This window comes from Aricia agestis, chromosome 7, assembly GCF_905147365.1.
Source record: "Aricia agestis chromosome 7, ilAriAges1.1, whole genome shotgun sequence".
Classification (NCBI taxonomy): domain Eukaryota; kingdom Metazoa; phylum Arthropoda; class Insecta; order Lepidoptera; family Lycaenidae; genus Aricia; species Aricia agestis.
The window spans coordinates 3,760,500-3,781,018 of NC_056412.1; the positions used below are offsets into that span (position 1 = coordinate 3,760,500).

The window sequence follows — 20,519 nt, forward strand, 5'->3', positions numbered from 1 at the left end:
GCTTGTGTATACGTACACATATTTTTACACACAGATGAAACCGATTTCGGTTTCGTTTGACAGCTCGAGATTGTTGCTCTATTCCGCTAGGTATATTAACTTTATGGTTTAACCAATATTTTTATGTGTTTAATTTACAAGGACAACTTGATAGTAATTTAATTCTACATTTAGGACTGTCTTACACTAAGAAGGGCTTATAATAGTAATAAACAACTTAACGAGGTATGTATTTCCTGTTTGATCCAGAAATAAAAATGATTTCTTGTAGATGATTGTCGTTTATTAAAATATGCCATAAACTCGTCAACTTTGTTTCAAACATGGAAATCTTACCCGCTAATCGCTCCCGCCTGTGGATCGAGCCCGTGGGAGCATACAACGGGTGTTTACTGCGCCTTATCGGGGACCCGCAGGCGCTGGTATTTTTAACAACTTCTTTTCTGAATTTCACCGACGGTACATTGTGTGGATCAAGTTCGCCTCTTATCGTCTAATAGCGCGCTCCGCAATAATGCCTGCCAAATTATAAAACGGTTTTTGAAAATATTCTGAGACCAGAGGCGCAAATAAATGTTTATTTATGTAGGTCTCATGTAGCTGTCCAGGTATGAACTGATCAAATCCAGATCGATGCTAATAATAATGAAACATAAACATTGGATCAGCCATTTTTCCGTAATTATTAAAAATAATGGGCGTAGAGATACCAGTTATAGGTACTTTCATACCAATTTATAAACTTTTAATAACTTCACAGACAGGTTAATTAAGCGCAGAGACTTGACCTTTGAAGGCTGAAAAAACAATAATTGGTAAACTCCATCAACGTTCAGCGTATACGAATGCTTTATTAAAATAATAATTTTGTTGTACAGTACCTACTTTTTCATATTGTGGTGCACATGTTGTACGAACAAACGGGTAAAATTAAAAAACCCACGTTATTCGTAGCATGTAATTATGAAAGCCCACAGTCTGTCATCGTCGGTTAAAGTTGGAGGCAAAAGCGGTGTAATTTAGTTGCGCGCCCGAGTGCCACTCGGCGAAATATGGAAAAACTTTCCTAACAAGATGCGATGTTACCGCCCCGGCCTGATGTGGGTACAGGTTTTTATATAATTAACTGGATATTTGACGACCTCTGTGGCTCAGTGGTGAGCGCGTTGGTAGCTCAAGCCGGGGGTCGCGGGTTCGAATCCCGCCGACGGAACAAAATGTTTTCAATGTTCCCGGGTCTGGATGTGTATTAAATATGTGTATGATATAATAAAAAACTTAAATATATGTACAGTATAAAAGTATTAAATATATTTCCACTGTCTGGTACCTGTAACACAAGTCCTTTAGGTACTTAGCACGGGGCCAGACTGACGTGGTGTGAAGCGTCCATAGATATTATATTATATTGATCGCGAGAGAGCCTTACGGGATTTATTTTCTTGAACTCCTTTGCATCCGTTGTGGATGTATTTTCCGAGTGAAATGATCAGTATTCAAATAAATAGAATAGAATAGAATAGAATTTTCTATTCTATTCTATTCTATTCAAATAAATAACAATATTTCAATCAACTTGAACAAATTTTTTAAGTAGAGATCTAATTTTTTAGTCTCTAATAATATTTTCACGTCGAGATATATTCGATAATAGTATTTCATTGTACCATCTTTTTGTAACTATCTTGACATTACCTTATTTTTTTTTGTTATAAAATAAGGAGGCAAACGAGCAAACGGGTCACCTGATGGTAAGCAACTACTGTCGCCCATGGACACTCGCAACATATATTATTTTACACATAATATTATTTTTTCAAATGAATGTTTTTTATACATTCTTATTCATCAGACAGGTTATTTCAAATGTCCATACGGTTGCCAAGCACGTACAGCATTCCCGGCCTCCAATCCAGAGAAATGAGTTGATCAATACGTCTGGCACCAAACACGTGTGGGTTTCCTTACGATGTTTTCCATCCGATATCCGTGTAATGGACTTAAGATTTGAATCATTGGTGCACCACCACCTGAGATCGAACTTGCACCCTCTCTACTCTCTAGTGTAAATCGAAGGTATTATTTGGGAAATTCAACATAAATAGTGGTAAATACATCTGACGCGATTAGGAATAGCGCGCAATGTCGGTAGAGCTGCGTCAACATTTCGGACAAACTGTATGCAGCCCCGGATTTATAAATAGGCCGTATAGGCCGCGGCCTAGGGACGGCAGTGTTTTTAGGGGGTCGACAGGTTTCGTATATGGGGCGGCGGAAATAAAGCCTACACTCATAAAAAATGTAAATTCGGTACTGACTACATGTGTACTAGGTTTCATTTAGGGCGTCGTTAAAATACGTCCAGACACCGTCACATTTAAACAAATTAAGTTACTATTAAGCAGCAGCTCTTTGGGAAGGTAAATATTATTTTGAAACGCAATAAGCAAAAGCTTTTATTACCTTTGCGTTAAAGATCAATATCGCATATCAGTGTATTACGACGTGGACAAAATAAAGTTTGAAATCGCGACACAGGCCCTTTGTCGCGGGCCGACAGCGCGCGACAATGCCGTGGAAATGTGCTAACGATATGTGCACAGTGAACACAGAGCCTGCGTTTCATACATGTGAAGTTGGAGACAGACATATTTTTTCGCACAAACTAAATTCTAAAAAAAAACTATATTAATATTTTTCATACGTACAAGTCTGACATCCACATGTAAAGTTGGAGACAGGTTGTGCGCAAAAAAATCATGTTTTTCACATGCAAAAAACTGAAAAAAATGTTGTCTGTGAAGCGATTAGTCTCTCCCAGACCATATGTAAGCAAGCAGATGTAAGTTTTCAGCAGTCGGCTATTATAATCTAAATAACGTGGCACAGAATTTGTTGCAAGCTTTGTCATTTGAAATAAACTTAAGAGGATACACCAAGGGCGAAAGAAATTAAAAATAGGTTGGTAAATTGAAAATGTTTTGCTGTCTCACCAATCTCAAGTCTCTCACCGCAGAGCGCGATACAGACAACACGACAAAAGTTCTAATAAAAGAACAGAAAATCTTCGATTCGTTGTCCGCTGATTCCTTCTCCAAAACTTAACCGATTTAAGTACTTTTTTCATTGAGAATTAAAGCAAGGCTTGACCTGTGTTCCATTGTTTTTTTTTTTGTATATTCTAGCCAGTTTTGTTTTCTGGGTGTTTGAACACAGAGGAAAATCTGGCCATTTTTTGGGTTTTTGGACGTTCTTATCTTTTTTAATAATAAAATTATGAAAAAAAAGAAAACATAGGGATATACTAATAGTGGCCATAGATTTTCAGGAAAAAAATCGTAACTCTACCGGCATTATCCAGGGAGGAAACAGGGGACAACGTTTGTATGGAAAAATGGCGGTGTGGACTCCTCTTAAGTGCCTCGATTCCCCTTTAGAATTGTCACACCTATACCACCTTATATTCTGACTGCCTTCGAAGGCAATCGTCCAGTTCAGTTGCAACTTGGACCATTCATTACAAAGTAGAAGCCTACGATCGAAGGAAATATTGGTAGGTGTGTTCTAAAATCTAAAGTAAAATAATGACCATAAACTATAAAGTTTAAACAGAACAGTGACCGAATCTGTCGCAGTCAGACAACATTGGACCGTCGTCGCGTCGTCCTAGACAATAACGATACAAAATGTTATTTATTATAAAGTTTGACGAGGAAAAGGAAAAGGTGATAAGAATCTGGACCGGACAGCTTCTAGTGTGGAAGACACGGTACTATTGCGTAACATGACAAGCGATCGGCAATACAGTTTGTATTAGCGATTGCTCGCCAAAATCTCGCTTGCTAAAACTATTCTTCCTTAAGACCCCTACGAATCAACATAGTAACATAGTGGGCAATTTGTTCATTAATTGTGTTGGTAACTAGTCTTGAACCATGTCGTCATTGAGATGAAAGATGGTAGTAAATAAATAAGAATTAAATACATAGTTGAAAAGCAATTACTTAATGACATAATTGTTTTCACAAGGAGAACCTACTAATTTTGTGTGTGGTTGGGTTTATATAGAATTTGAAATTAGCTGACACCAGACCATGAAGTTAATATTATATTTAGCGGAATAGAGCAACAATCTCGAGTTGTCAAACGAAACCCAAATTGTGTGTAAAAATATGTGTACGTATACATGACGTATACACTTACACAAGCATCTTTCTATGAGATTAAATTGTCAACGTGCCGATAAGTGCTGACTGGACGTCAAAAAAAGAGTTCTGCTGTCAATGTATCACACGTGTCTTTTTACCACGCAGTGTTACTGATAGTGACATCTCGCTTGCTCAGCCCTTTGTTTCTCTATTCCGCTAGGTATATTAACTTTATGCACCAGACACACCGAACAATGATAGACATCAATGTCCATTCTTCCGTGTTTACGTAACACCGCCTCTACACTGTTATTTTCATTTAAGTTTCAAAATTGCCGTCGCCGTGCACCGTGCAAATTGTACGGGGAATCGATAAGAGGAGGTGCGATTTTCTCCAAGATGCGCCGGTAAATCTCCGAGATAGAAAAATTTCGGAAATTGTCTACAAAATTTATCGCCCGGTTCGTGCCGCGCGATCAAATTGTTTTTTCTCGGAAGGTATTGCTATTACGGTACGTTTATTGGCGACGTTTTTTCAACGTTTGGCACGTGTAGAAACAATGAGGAAGTAAAATTTAATTGATTCTCGATATGTAGGTCATATTTTGTGAGAAGGAAATGTGCCGAAAAATTCGGCTTCTATTTGTATACTTGTTATTAATTATTATATAATTGTATTTTTCGCATATTTATGGAATAACAGGAAAAAATAAATGTGATGGAAAATCCCGCTGCAGGGATATATTATCATATCTGTGGTTTTGAATGACCGAGTTTGAAGTGTAGTTTAAGATGAAGACAATCGATGATAGCTCGAGAAAAGTGACCACAGTACACAATAGCACGCGAGAAATATTTAACCCACAAAGTTTCGGAATCAGAAACAAATCGGAACGGACCAAGTGAATTGGCAACCGATCGCCCCGCCTTTTGTACACTTGTGAAATTTTAAGATTGTTTCATCTCGCATTACTCGGTCCTTTGAGTTTTAAGAGGGCAAAAGATTTGCTCAAAAAGAAACTTTTCAGTGGAATTATGATTCAATTAGTATAAGGGATTGGGCTCTCAAAGGGCTGGAGTTTTTCGGGTTTTCCGCGGCGGAGTCGAGGCGCCTTTGTGCTTTGGAGCAAACTAAGCTGGTTTCGGCTTAGACGGGCCCGCCGCTGTGCACGGGTGCGCGTAACAAACGTATATGAATATCGCCGTCCGCACCGTGTCACAAGCCACAGACGAACCGCGAACTTCTATAACATATTATATAATTAAGCAATACTCTTCTATTTTTTGCTTTATTTGTTATTAATTGTAGTTAAAATGACAAATACACAACGTAGAGGAGAAAAGCCGAGTCCTAATTCCCGAAAGTTATAGAGCACAGACTCGAAAAAATCAACGAAGTCGACCGCCACAAAAACTTCGGAAGATCTGACATATAATTTTACGAGCGTAGGCGAGGGAAGTGCATCTGTCAGCCGCGACGCCCGTATTTGTTACCCGTCACGGGATTAAGTGACGAATTATACATTTTTCTCTCGTCACAGCCGCGATTATTCCGCGTTCGTAACTTCAAGATATCGCAGGATTAGGGGCGCCTCGAACGAGCGAATTTCAGCGAACTCCCAAGATGGATGAGTACCTTAAATCCGCGCGTGAAATAGTGGGGGAGCGCCGAGTGCGTGACGCTAATGATGTCGCATTCCTTATTCACGAAAAAACCTTTTCATGTGAACGCGGCTTTGTTATTGAGGTTTTTGTTCCCGGGGAAATGTGATAATTAAACGTTGGAGCCAGTCCTCGAATGATATTCTCATAACTCAGATATTATATTGTAAATGTTTTCATATTTTTTTATTTTTTTGAGTAATAAAACAATCGTATGAAATTCGTAATTTTCTGTTTCGAGGTAAATATTATTAAGAATAACAATATTTTTTTTATAAAAAGAATATTCTTCTGTCCCCCGAACTAAAAGATACCAAGTTCAATAAGAGTGGTCCTTTGATTTTCAGTAAACATTGAAGTGACGGGTAGTTTACACTTATTCCAGATTAAAGTCCGGAATGCTCAATACTTTGTACTGAGCGACAGAGACTAAAGGGGTATGAAGATTTTTGTATGGAGCCTGGCCGACCTGCTGTCCGCTAAATTTGTTTTTTCGCGTTCACGAATATTTTTTTCAAAAATGGATAGCTAACATCAATACAAACAAAAAATAATTTTGAACAAAACCGCGTAAGGTGTTACATTTCGAAGATTTGAGCTGCCAAAGTTGCAATATCTTAAATTGGTAAAACTTTAGCAGCTCATATCTGCGAAATGTGACTCTTTACGTGATTTTGTCCAAGATTATTTTTTGTTTGTATTGATGTTAGCTATCCATTTTTGAAAAAAATATTCGCGAACGCAAAAAAACACATTTAGTGAAAGTAGGTCGGCCAAAATCTTCGTACCCCTTTGGAATAATTTGTCATTTATTAGGCGATTATGAAACTCTAAGTATTATGAGACGTATTATAAATAACTCTATAACTGTACCAATGTAAAAATCAATATCGACGACATCTAAACTAGGCTACACACGGTCACAAAGTTGTAACAACCATATTACAAAACCATTGCTAAGGGATCTTACATAGGGACACGTTAAAACGTGCATTAAATTTTAATGAAGCATCGCCGCCTTAACGAATTTCCGGCATGGCAATGAGAAAAGTTTACGTCTCTGTCATTCCTACTGGGGATATCGGGGCGAGAAAGAGACGAAGTTTATTTGAATAAACGCATTGAACCCATCTATCGTTCGTCGGTCCATCACGAATTTAATAGCAGTAATTAAGGACACTTGTCGTGACACAAAAATATCGCGGCGGGACACGACGGAGTTGCCAGCGATTGCCCAACAAAAATTTATGTGTCTTTAAAACGCGTCGGGATGCTGTTTGGATTGTTCACTCCGCTTATTTTGATAGTAAACCATCGAAACGGTGGGAAGTGTAACATAAAAAAAAGGTTTCGTGTTGTTCGGTGAATAAAAGTCTTGTTTGTTTCGAGGTACGCAGATAAAGTTTAAAAAATAATAAAGGGAAACGAACGAAGCTTTACTATAACTAGCTATTTGACCGAGCTTTGCTCAGTATTCGATAAAACACGAATAAAATGACATTTTCTAAAAACGATTCCTAGCTAGATCGATTTATCGCCCCCGAAACCCCCTATATACTAAATTTCATGAAAATTGTTGGAGCCGATTCCGAGATTCCAATTACAATTACCTATTACAAGAATTGTTCGTTTAAAGATATAAGATAATCAATTGCAATTTGCATAGCTATTTTATCGCGGGCGTTGAGCGCGGCGACCGAATCAATAAATTCTGTAACGTAAAAAACCTAACATCCCCCACGCCGACTGGCGGTTTTGCCAGACTTCGGCACGGTATTTGTGTGCATGCGACTAGACGTATGCGAATTATAATTGCGTAAATTAAATAAAAAATTATTTGCAATAGCTTTACCGCGGCAGTCCCCGAGTGCCACACGTATATTTTTTACATACTAATTCGGAGTTCATTTTGTATGTTCGAGATATTCTCTTATGCCTTTATAATTTAATGTTCAAAAAGAATTTTATTATATTTCAGCGTAACATTTTCAAAGCTTCTGAAACAAGTCTCTTTTTTTAAACGTAGGCTCGGCAGCCGGCAGAATACGAGATCATTAAGCTCCGGAGATAATGAGTCGGATCCGAAACCCTCGCAGTAATGTGAAATTAAAATGCTCTAACGTCTAGTATTTTATGAAATGCATCGACATGAAGGTCGACTTACGGCAGGGTTGCTGCAGAAAGCGAAATTTTAAACGAGAATTGTTTAAAATTGATGTTAACTATTTTAAGGTAGTCTCGCTGTATTCGGGGAAAGCTTTTGTTTGAAAGTTTCAACGTGTATTTTTTACGTAGAATTTAGTAACGTAAGTTACCCTATCTGAATCCTTCTATTTTTAAAACAAGCCTTAAAGCTTTCCATTTAAGCTTTGAGCTGGAGACCTAAAGGATATTTTCAGCGTTTTCAGGACTCAAACGAACAGTGACACCCCTAAGTCGAGATGCGGTAAAAGTGTTTGCGGGAATGCAAAATGAAGCATGTGATTGCTGGCGAATCGCGTTAGGGCTGCCCTCGATCTGTGATGCTGGTATGCTGGATACGATTCCTTGATAATATTATTTGTCAAATATGGCAAATATTTATTTGATACAATATGATAGAGATCAAGCAACGTTATATGAATATAAAATATTGTGTTTAGTGTTTATTTTATTTTTATTTTCATTTATTGGGTTCTCCAAACAGTCTTACATAAATAGTTATACAGTAAAGTATACATTTATAAGATTTACTAAATGTTAAACCAACGGCGGTGACCACAGATGAATAATAATTAGTACTTATAGTAAAAAATAGAGATCTAGAGAGCAGAGAGTAAATTATTATTACCAACAATCATAACATACCAATAAAAATATTGTTTTTACTATTAACATAAGTTTCTAGTTATATGATACTTATCGCCATAATTTAGTTTATTTTTATATAGCAAAACTAACGACCCGCCCCGGCTTCGCACGGGTATGAAATATTATATAGATGCTGAAAAAATTATTAAAATCTGAATAGATTTTAATCATTTTTTCAGAACTACTGAATAGTAGTTTAGTAGAAAATATTTATTTAAATCATATGCTGTATAGGGCCATATAGATCTATATTAAATCAGCAATGTATTTAAAATGTTTTTTTTAAGAAAAATTAATGCTGTATTGGTTAAAATCGCTTTGAAAATATTTTTAAATTAGACATTATTTGTCGTTAAAAGTAAATGACAAAAAACTATTATAATGAGATATCCATAAGAGACAGACATATACTTACCATCGCGGAGTTTTCTGTAGACCTTTTCAATGTGTTTACCTGGTACATAATTTTGATAAATCTCGTAGGGTTCAGCCTGCGTTTGCAATGTAAGCGGAAAATTATTTAATTATTTACGATATCACATTGGAAACCCCAACAATAACAGTATTTCTCCACTATTTAATTAATGTTACTATACTTAAAAACCTTTCTCTTGAATCACTCTATCTATAAAAGAAAACCGCATCAAAATCCGTTGCGTAGTTTTAAAGATTAATTTGTTTTATAATATTATGTAGTGATGATGTGCGTTTTCTTTTGCTACATTGCGCTAGTACAAAACACTAAAAAGGTACCTGTCGCCAACAGGATTTCCGAACCTATACGATATGCAAACCTTCAAGAAGAGAGCGTATTCCCTCTTAAAAGGCCGGCAACGCACCTGCAGCTCTTCTGATGTTGCGAGTGTCCATACCATCAGGTGACTAGTTTGCTCGTTTTCCCCTTTATTTTATTAAAAAAAACCTACCAAATGGGAATTAAAATATGGTACGTGGCATGTAAGCAAGTTTCTCTGTCCGTTCGTTCGTCTCGGTGACGCTTCCAGATGACGAAGCTTAGAAGGAGGCTTACGTAATGGATTTTTATCGTGCCGCGCACCGCGGTAATTGAATGGGAAATCCAGCAGAGCCCCGTTTTTAATTCGCCAGCCGACGATCCTATAATCGTCCGAGATTTCGCTGAATGCAATTAAATAGGAATTCACGCTTTCGATAGCCGCTGAATTATTTTTAATTTAAATATATCCATAGTTTCGCGACAGTAGGCCTACTACGAAAAAATTTTGAGACTCAAACAATCGGATGAGAATGCCGCGTCCTGCTCTAACAACGCCATTTCACGTTTGGTAGAGTAGGATGCGGCATTTTCGAACGATTGTTTGAGTCTCAAAATGGTTTCGTGGTACGGCCCCAGATTAGTGATCTGCGCCTGCGCTTTACGTTGTGGTCAACGTGCTCTTAGTGAGCTAAGAGCACGTTGACTTTGTGTCGAAAGAATATTGTCCGGCAGTGGAAGACGAGATACAGTCATCCCGAGGAAAATAAAACACAAAATTGAGCTTTATACTTAATCAGCTGGTAGACCTGCAGAACTGAATACCTCCTCTTTAGGAGGTATTCAGTTCTGCAGGTCTACCAGCTGACCCCTAGACCCCTTTTATTTTATGAAATTCGGTCTTTACCGACCGAAACTCCATAGTTTCTGATCGCTCTTACCTCTAAAGGGTTAAGAACTAAGAACGATAATACAGGAAAACTTTTAACTTTAATAAAATAATAGGGGTCTGGCTGTCGCTGGCTCTTGTGTGGATTGTCGCTGTACAGCATTTTTAATTTTTTGACACAATTATTGACAAAACATACGCGTACAAAGCGGCTGAGTTACTTTACAGTTTACCGTTTAGTATTTACTTATTATATTATACAGATAAATAACTTGAAACTGTGTATATATTAAGCGAAAAGCAAACAATTTTTAATAATTCATAAACCCTCACATAATCTAATACCTGCGAGCCGCAATTCTAACCCTGGAGTTTCATTTTGTTGAACAAATACGAGAGTTACCCGTACCGCATGATTTCTGTTTTCGTCCGAAAACTTGTAATTTAGGTTTGGGTTGTGTACACACCGTTTGGGTCCAATTTAAACTATGTCAGCTTTTATTTGTAGTTTTGCGCATTTGTCATAGTGCGGTCGCGTAATTGCATTCCTTCCGACATTAAAATGTTTGCCGTTTATACAATGAGGATAATTATTTGAAATTATTATTTTACCTAATCTCTCATATTAAGCGGTGCTTATTTCGAATGACCACTATAGTTGTGGCTTCCTAGCAATTACAAAATATACTAGTGCTTGCAAAAACATAGGTAACATTCGGTTATATTTTGTTAGGGTTTCGAACCGGTGGTAAGTACTAAGTAGTTCTTTGACCACACAAAGCTAAGAATTCATTGCCATAGTGTGAGTAGGAATTGAAGTAGAGTCGATGTTAAATGAAAGTCTATACTTACTTAAGCAGAAGAGTTTGTTCGAACGCACTAATCTCACGAAATACTGGTCCTAATTTTACGAAATTTGGCACAGAAACAGTGTAGACCACGAGGAAGTGTATAGGCTACTTTTTTGGGGGAAAATATATTTATGGTTCCCGCAGAAACCCTTATCTCCGCGGAAAGGAAAGCCTTGTGCCATAGCTTAGTGCTTACTATCAGGGAACTTGATTCCTAGGCAGATGGGGGACCTACGTAGTTTGGTCGCGTTGTGTCAAATCCAACCGACAGATCACAAATTGAATGATCCGACTAAATGACGTTGGTCTGTTAACTGCCTAGGAATTAATTTCCTCGATGGGACGTACCGTTATGCAGCAGCGTGGACTCCCTCGCGAGCGGCAACTCGGAGTCGGTGAGCGTGGCGTCGGACGCGTTGTCGGACGCCGAGGTGGGGGTGGTGGGCGCCGGCGAGTCCGTCGGGCCGCGCCGCCGCCGGCTGCCGCTGCTCGAGCTGCCCGAGCCGTACGGGTGAAGCCGGCCCAGGCCTGCAACGAACGAACTTTTAGCACGCCTAGCCCTTCAGCCGAGATGCTTACTTTATCGCCTCTTTATAGAATTTCCGATAAAAATGTATGGAATTGGCATAAGCGTTCGGATAATAATGAAGTTGACAAAGTGTTATGTCAATTCCGCACATTTTTATCGGAAATTCTATAAAGAAGCCATAAAGGAAACGTCTTGGCTAGGAGCTCCGAACGTCTTGAGAGACGACGGAAAAGCGAATCGATCCCTACTCAATGACAAGAAACATGCGTCGTATAATTTGTTTTGTTGTGCGAGTATGCTCCCATAACAAAAAACCGTTGGAATTAATGCTCACATGGGTAGGAATCATGCAATTATTAAGAATCTTTACCAGAAGCCTAACTGGCCACTGCATGCTCAATAAACACCTTAACAGAATAGGTGTTAGTAGCTTAACGACTAGCTGATTATGCGAGGAGGACGAGACACCTACACCTCCTCTTTGACTATCCCGCTCTACTACCAAGCAGAAACAGGCACCTTGGTTGCTACGAATACATGCACAGCACTAACCCCTACCACATCGTTCAATTTATGAGCAGCATTGGGTTGGGGACGGTACTCTAATGCGAAGGAGTCACAATGGATCCTCAAGGGTCCTGACCTGTCTTCAGGAAAAAAATGTTCCCACGTCGATTCGGTATACTGAAAATGGGAAAAAGCATTCGATCGAAGTCGTATTCGAGGAACGAGAATCGGGCTCCAATGAATAAAATGTTTAATAATCTCCTTTCATAATGACGTGTCTATAGGCGTAGCAGCAATCGTATGCTCGACCACTCACTCGTTCCTAAGTTTTCATAACAAAAAGAAATAGTATACAGAAAGTTATTCATGTATACTATTTCTTATGACGACCTCTGTGGCTCAGTGGTGAGCGCGTTGGTAGCTCAAACCGGGGGTCGCGGGTTCGAATCCCGCCGACGGAACAAAAAGTTTTCAATGTTCCCGGGTCTGGATGTGTATTAAACATGTGTATGATATAATAAAAACCTTAAATATACGTATAGTATAAAAGTATTAAATATATTTCCGTTGTCTGGTACCTGTAACACAAGTCCTTTAGGTACTTAGCACGGGGCCAGACTGGCCTGACGTGGTGTGAAGCGTCCATAGATATTATTATTATCATATTATTATTATTCATAGTTTAACCACAAGTACATCAAGTCAACCTGTACACTTAAAAGCAGATTAACGACAATTCAATAAATACGCACGGGCTAATTTGATTATGATCATTCCGCTAAGCTCTATCGTGAAACTATAAGGTGGTGGTAGTTGCAGTTTTTATAACTCAAGAGCGACTAAACCGTTGTAGTTGAAAATTCGTGAGGAGATAGCTTAGAACCTGGAAAAGGATACTTAGAAACTAAAATTACCTAAGTAATTGTAGTTATTGTAAATTTCGTATGTAGGTAGATAATTTGATTATCGGGAAGGGATTTTAACTTTTATTGCAGCAAAATGTATGGTAAACGAATTTTTTGTTAGCTGTTATTTAAAGTACTATTACATAAGCTGAAATGCTGATGTGAATTAAAATAAACTGACTCTCCGAAATAGTTTGGTTTCAACTTTCAGCACAGAAAAAAGTTCGCTTTACACCAGTAAAAGCAATATGCACAATACGCCAATTATTTTAATTGTATCTCCGAATCAATAGTTGCGGAGTAAATATAAAGCTTTTAGTTTTTTGGTTAACTTTGATACCAGAATTTTTAATTTTTTACAAACCAGTATTCTTTTTATATTAATCATCTAGTAAATAAAAAAACTTTTAAAATTTCACGAGAAACGTGTATTTAAAGTACATTATACAATCGATTAAAAAAAACACGCACTCCAGCCTCACTCTAATCACGTGTTTGCATAAGAAAAAGTTTTTGATTACTTTTCACATTAAGTATATAGAAAATAATAATATAATGTCTAAATGCATTATTTTCAGAAGCAAAATACTCGTAAAAGTTTGTTAATTGAAATAGGAATTATAATAATCATGCTAAAATAGTTATTCCCCATTTGAAAGGTAATTATTTATTCGACTTGTTAAATGTTGCGTTATGTAGGACACAGGGGCGTAGCTACCGCCGTATCTGCCGTTTCAATTATACAGGGCCCCGAGGCCATGGCTCCAACGTGCGTATTCAAAAATTTATAAAAACTTTCTTAATACTATTTTCTTAATTCAAAAATGACAAAGTTAAAAAGCAATTGCTTTGTTACCCGCGTAAAGCGTGGGATCAAAAGTTGGTAACAACCCTATGCGATTTTTCTTTTGTGAGAAGTTTTAACTTTCCTAGGGGTCTCCAAAATTTTTTCATATGGGACCAACGCCCGCAACTCTTCCGAAAATAGTTACATCTAAAGCTACATCTAAATTATTCTATGGAAATTATATAATGGGAACTCTGAAATGTAGAAGTTATAACATTAGAAATTGTTATATTACATCTAAGGCTATCTGACATAATGTAAAATAAGAAAACAAAAGAATATTGTAAAAAGACAATGCGATATAATAGCCATGTAAGAAAGTAGTAAAAGAAAAATAACAAAAAAAGAAAAGATAAAGATAAAAATGGAAAAGATATAAATAAAAGATAAGAAACAGCTCTGATCATGTTAGGGGGAGAAAAAAAAAACGCCTCCAAAATTAGTTAAGTACATCTAAAGCTATTCTAGTGAGTGATAGTAATACTTTTCTACATTTAAAAAGAGGCAGTCATATTGAAGTAACTCTATAATTAAGTAAAAGTGAAATATTATAGAAGGAAAATAATTAAATACGCTGAAGGTAAAATACAGAACTAATGGTCTAGGTTACATTCTCTTCTCGTTGAGTCAGCTTTGTTAACGAACACTCCACTTTAAAAACGTAGGTATTTCATCTCAAAGTTACATCTGATATTCAAACAAAATTTATATTTTCATAGCTTCAATATTTTTGCTGAAATATTTTGGAGCATTACAAAAATTGACATAGGTACTTAGGTACTTTTTAGTTTTTACGTTGGTTTTTACTATAAAAAAAATTGTGTCTTAAATTTAGACACATGTATTCTTTTTAAATTTTAATTTATGCTATTTGTGGATTCCTTTTAAATTAATGATGAATTATAAGCCCCAATTTCACCAACGACTCTTAAAGTTAACGCTCGAATTAGTATCACGTTACCTCTTTCATTTTTCTTATGAATGAAAGAGAAGACATGACATTTTAACAAGCTGTTAACACTAACATACGTTGGTGAAATTGGGGCTAAATATCTTACTTTAAAAATAATTACAAAAGTTTAAATAACAGAATATAACAATCAGCCAAGTACGAATAGGCAAAAATGTTGTTTTTAGGGTTCGGTATCCAAAGGGACACTTTAACTGAGACTACGCTGTCTGGTCTGTCTGTCCGTCTATTCAATATAATATATTATAAAACCTCTAAAAAAATCAACAAAGGTCACCTTAGATAAAACATTCAGACGTTTTAGATGCACAAAGATTCTTGTCAAGAATGTTGGTCGAGAATGAATATTAAAACCTAAATGTAGTACAGGCGACTTCGTGCATTAGATCACGAGATAGACCGTCAGTCACTCGAACACGTTTCCCTCTGCACTGCAGCTGCAACAGCGAAAATGTTGCAGCCCCTAGACTATTGTGCAATGACCTGCGAGCTCGTATTGTTTCAAAAATAATGTCAGAGAACTTTAAGGGCCTGTTTCACCACTTCCTGATTAGTGATAAATAGGATATCCACCAATTAACTTGACAGATCAAGTATGGAGAATCTGTCAAAAAAGTTGTGAATAGCCTATTTGGCACTTTATTAGAAACTGGTGATACAGGCCCTAAACCTCGTAAATTATTTACAGCTCAACCAATTTAGATGTAATTTTGTATGAAGGTACTTCGAGATACGGGAAAGGACATAGGATAGTTTTGGGTGCAAAAAATTGCATGGTTTCCGCTCCATAAACTACTTTTATCGCAACGGAGTGGAGAACGTTCTCTAAATATGTATCAATTATTGTCGCCAAAGGTACCGATAGAACGAAGCATAAATAGAAGATGAATATAGAATAATTGATGTCAAGAAGAACAAATAACAGATAATGATGTTAAGAGTCCGGGTGCCATCTCAATTCTCATACAAACGTAATACCAAGATCATTTCCAATACGAGAGTATATTTACCATACTTATTTGAGTTATTATTCAGTTTAAGCTCAAACTCTAACTCAAAAAAATTTAGTCAGAATAAATTTTTGAAAATATTTTCTGAAAGTCTACATGATGCCTACCACCGGTTCGGGAACTAACCCGGCGAGAAGAACCGGCCTAAGAAACTCGCTCAGGGCCCACTTTATTTACCAAAAAAGTGAGAAAAAAATTAATCTTTTAAAATAAAGATTAAGATAGTAATTACCTAGGTTCCTGTACAAAGATTCACTGCAAAATATTTACATACCAAAAATATGAACGATTACAATATTTACATATAAAATTGTAATCGTTCATATTTTTTGGTAATGATGTAAATATTTTGCAGTGAAGCTTAACTCAAATATGGTAAATATTCTCGTCTAGGAAATGATCTTGGTATTACGTTTGTATGAGAATTGCGATGGCACCCGGACTCTTAATACGAGCTACCGACAAACGCTCCAAGGGATACCATGAAACAGTTTTGAGATTCAAACAATCGTACGAGAATGTTGCGTCCTACTGTAACGAACGTGAAATGACGTTGTTAGAGCAGGACGCGGCATTCTCGTCCGATTGTTTGAGTCTCAAAACCGTTTCGTGGTACGGACCCTGATTCCAGGAATAGGAATAATAAGTAGTAATAATAAGAGAAACAGTACATATTAGGAGTATCGATCAATTAATATAAAAATACGATTATACCGTCGACATAAACAGCTCCGTAGTACCGTTTAGCCGAGTACCTCTCGAAAATATCTCATTACCAACTTCTAAAAGCTTATCCCGGACGGGGCAGGGCTCGTAAAAATTCCTTTAATCTCGCCGTCCAATCGTATGAGACCATTAGGGAAAAGTATCGGGATTAAGCCGGATGAACGTTCTTGAGGCTGCAAACTTTTTAATTTAAGGCAAACATAGAATCAAAGGCAAAAGGAAACGAAATTAGTTCGACGTTGCTTCATTAGGGCGACGCAGTTGAGGGAATGGACGAATCGTGAATGGAACGGTGTCTACCACGTTCAGTGCGGCTCTTTTTTTTTAAATGAAATAAGGGGGCAAACGAGCAAACAAGTCACCTGATGGAAAGCAACTTCCGTCGCCCATGGACACTCGCAGCATCAGAAGAGCTGCAGGTGTGTTGCCGGCCTTTTAAGAGGGAATAGGGTAATAGGGGAGGGTAGGGATGGGAAGGGAAGGGAATAGGGGAGGGTAGGGAAGGGATTAGGGTAGGGGATTGGGCCTCCGGTAAACTCACTCACTCGGCGAAGCACAGCGCAAGCGCTGTTTCACAGCAGTTTTCTGTGAGAACGTATATTTCAGTGTATTTCTCCGGTCGAGCCGGCCTATTCGTGCCGAAGCATGGCTCTCCCACGTATAAATTAAACGGCTCGAATTAAACGCTTTAAAATATATATTTCTTCATACACATTGTTCGAGATTCATATACGGCGACTTTATACTGTTATTAAGCTTTTCATTTTGGGATACTAATTGTGTCCGAGTCAGTGAGAAAACATGCTAATTGACAATGTCAGCAATGTATGAAGTACAGTACCGACAATTCAGTAATTAAAAACATAGCTAGCTGTTTTGCGTGGAACGTACAAGGCAGGACGAGTGGTATAACTAAATAACATCGAAATAAAGTCGGCCAAGTGCATGTCGGACTCGCGCACAAAGGGTTCCGTACCGATATAGAGCAAAAATAGGCTAAAAATTGTGTTTTTTGTATGGGACCCCCCCTTAAATTTTTATTTTATGTTTATATAATCATTTAATATTAAAGTGCACATATAACAAAAGAATGTGTGAAAAATTCAAGTGCCTACCTCTTGCCATTATTGATATACAGCGAAAAAGGCCGAAAAAATCACGTTTATTGTATGAGAGCCTCCCCCTTAAATATTAATTTTATTTTGTTTTCAGTATTTGTTGTTATAGCGGCAACAGATATACATAATCTGTGAAAATTTCAGAAGTCGGCGGCGGTTCTTGAGATACAGCCTGGAGACAGACAGACGGACAGACAACGAAGTCTTAGTAATAGGGTCCCCGTTTTTATCCTTTGGGTACGGAACCCTTAAAATATTACTCACACTCAATTTCAACTCAATCGCAATAAACATAAGGCTTCTATTCGCAACAACCGGTTGACGCTAATCAAAACTCATTGAATGACATCATGAAGAGCTCTGAAGACTTTTATGAGCATAATGAATGGGGAGAACAAAAAGAACAAAGTTTTCGTCAAGAGAAAACTAATTTGCTATTAAATACGCACTCCAGTAAAGAGCTCCTCCTTTCATACGTTGAGAATGTTCCAAGTTGATACTTGGTATAAATCATAAAGTTGATATACCTAGTGGAATTTTGGAATAGAGCAACAATCTCGAGCTGTCAAACGAAACCAAAATTGGTTTTCGTCTGTGTGAAAAATATATGTACGTATACACTTACACAAGCATGATTAAACATGAATTCTATGAGATTAAATTGTCAACGTGCAGCACGTGCCGACTGGACGTCAAAAAAAGAGCTGCTGTCATATATCACACGTCTCTATTTACAACGTAGTGTTACTGATAGTGACATCTCTCTTGCTCAGGCCTTCTATTCCGCTAGGTATATTAACTTTATGGTATAAATATAATTATCGTGGAAAAGTATCTTTTATTAATACTCGATTTTAATAATTCGTTTCCAATAATTTTAAAAAATGTACAGTGAGCAATTTAAATTAAAATATTCAAGAAATGTTCATTAAAATACAAATTAACTGACATCTCTTGGAGATTAATAAGTGACTGGATGTTGATATTACAATTTAATTACAATACGATATTATGTGTATTGTGTATCTTTTATTAAAAAGATACTCTCAGTCATAATTACTTACCGCTATAGTCTACAGACTAAGGGACACTTGTAGTAAAAACATCGCACTATTATATTATATTTTGCACTATAACCATATGCACTATTACCACAGAGTAGAAAACATACACTATAGACACTGCACAATTCTGTCTTGACTTAAATTTCGAAGACGTAACGAGAACCAATCTGTTTAGAGACTTTTGAGCTAAAATATAATATTATGTGCCAATTACAAAAGGTATTGAAACTGAAAACGGTGACAGATGTGAAACGTTGCACGATTCTAATTACTCATATTCGCGATTTAGATTCTAGAATTCGTTGCGTGGGTGTCGTGACTACAGTTTAATTATTATACAGTAAGACCATCCTCATTCTATATCGCACGAATCGGACGCATTCACACGTAAGCCTGATTTCGGGTCACCTAAGTGTAAAAAAAAACCTTGCGGCACTGCAACGCCAAAATCGGCGGACTTTGCATATACTTTTTATTACGAGTTTACAATTTTTGGTGGTGCGATGCCGGGACGTTTCGGCCCTAAGATAGCCAAACAATGTTATATTACGTTGCGGGGGCGAACAACTAATATCCGTGTTGCACGAATGCGATTTGAAGAATACGGCAGAATTACGCTACTGTGTACATTTGTATTGTTTCGTGACAAAATAATAACACCGCCTGCTTCCTCTGCGGACGATAAGGCGGCGATACTGACGCAGGCGGCAGGATATCCGCGACGATAGCACCGCTGACAGCAGTTTTTGCCAAATGTTCAACAGACCGACACAAAACACCGAGAATAGATAGCTTATAAATATTTCGTCCCAATTATCGGGCGTTATTATAATATCTCACGTGGGTGGTTAAACAATCATCATTATTGCAACGCTATTTTGAGACGCGTATAGCGTCCAACGGTTTGGATTCAATTTAACAATATTTTTAACTGTGCATTTAAATATTAACAGCTGAACAAAACTGTACTCATTTTTAATTAATTGTACTTATTTACGATAAAAGATTTTCGCATTTTCAAACTGTAGTTAACATTTTACTGAAAATGGTTCGTGTAATATTACATATGGTGCTGCTCACCAGTTCTGTTATACTTGAACTTGGCTTGACACGCTACCGCGTGTCTGGACAGTAAAATTTTGCTTAACGCGCATTTGTGTAAATGTAAAATTCAATCGCACAAAATAGTAAACTCATAAATATACAATTGTGGAGCTGCTTTCGTAGCGAAATCACGTCGACACGAGCGAGGACCCCGCCGAAAACGAATCGACAACATTTGACGAATAAACGCAAGATTCGCTTTCCGCACGTATTGTCGCCACTTCGTTACTAGAAAGAAACTACGATTCGAATCGCACACAGACACTCCAACGAACCGGCAAACCGACAACCCCGGGGAGGGCGCGTCTCGATTTGTCCCCCCAAAAATAAAATCACAATAACAGCCGCCGAAATAAAAAATTCGCATGATCGGTTCCACCGCCTATTTACATAATCCGGTAACCTCTCTGATGCTAATCTCCGATGTTTTAGTCGAGTGATTCGAAGCCATTCTTTCGGTATGCAAATCGACGTGAGCTCCCGCCGTCTCTACATCCGATACAATATTCTAAACACGGTGCCCCGCGTTAAAGCAAACGTAGAAATTTGTCACATGAGCGATGGTTCGCCTACGTGTTTCGGCGACCAAGTCCCGAATATAATCCA

The 20,519-nt window shown here is 37.5% G+C and overlaps 1 protein-coding gene across 6 annotated transcripts in view; it reads right to left on the reverse strand.

Annotated features, from left to right (window-relative positions):
* Positions 1-20,519, reverse strand: part of LOC121728944 (teneurin-m) — a 447,859-nt gene that overhangs the window by 153,210 nt on the left and 274,130 nt on the right. For all 6 annotated transcript variants that reach the window (XM_042117288.1, XM_042117291.1, XM_042117290.1 and 3 more), the window contains one exon: positions 11,482-11,661. In XM_042117288.1, coding sequence (XP_041973222.1) covers positions 11,482-11,661 — 180 coding nt within the window. The remainder of the gene's footprint in view (positions 1-11,481; positions 11,662-20,519) is intronic.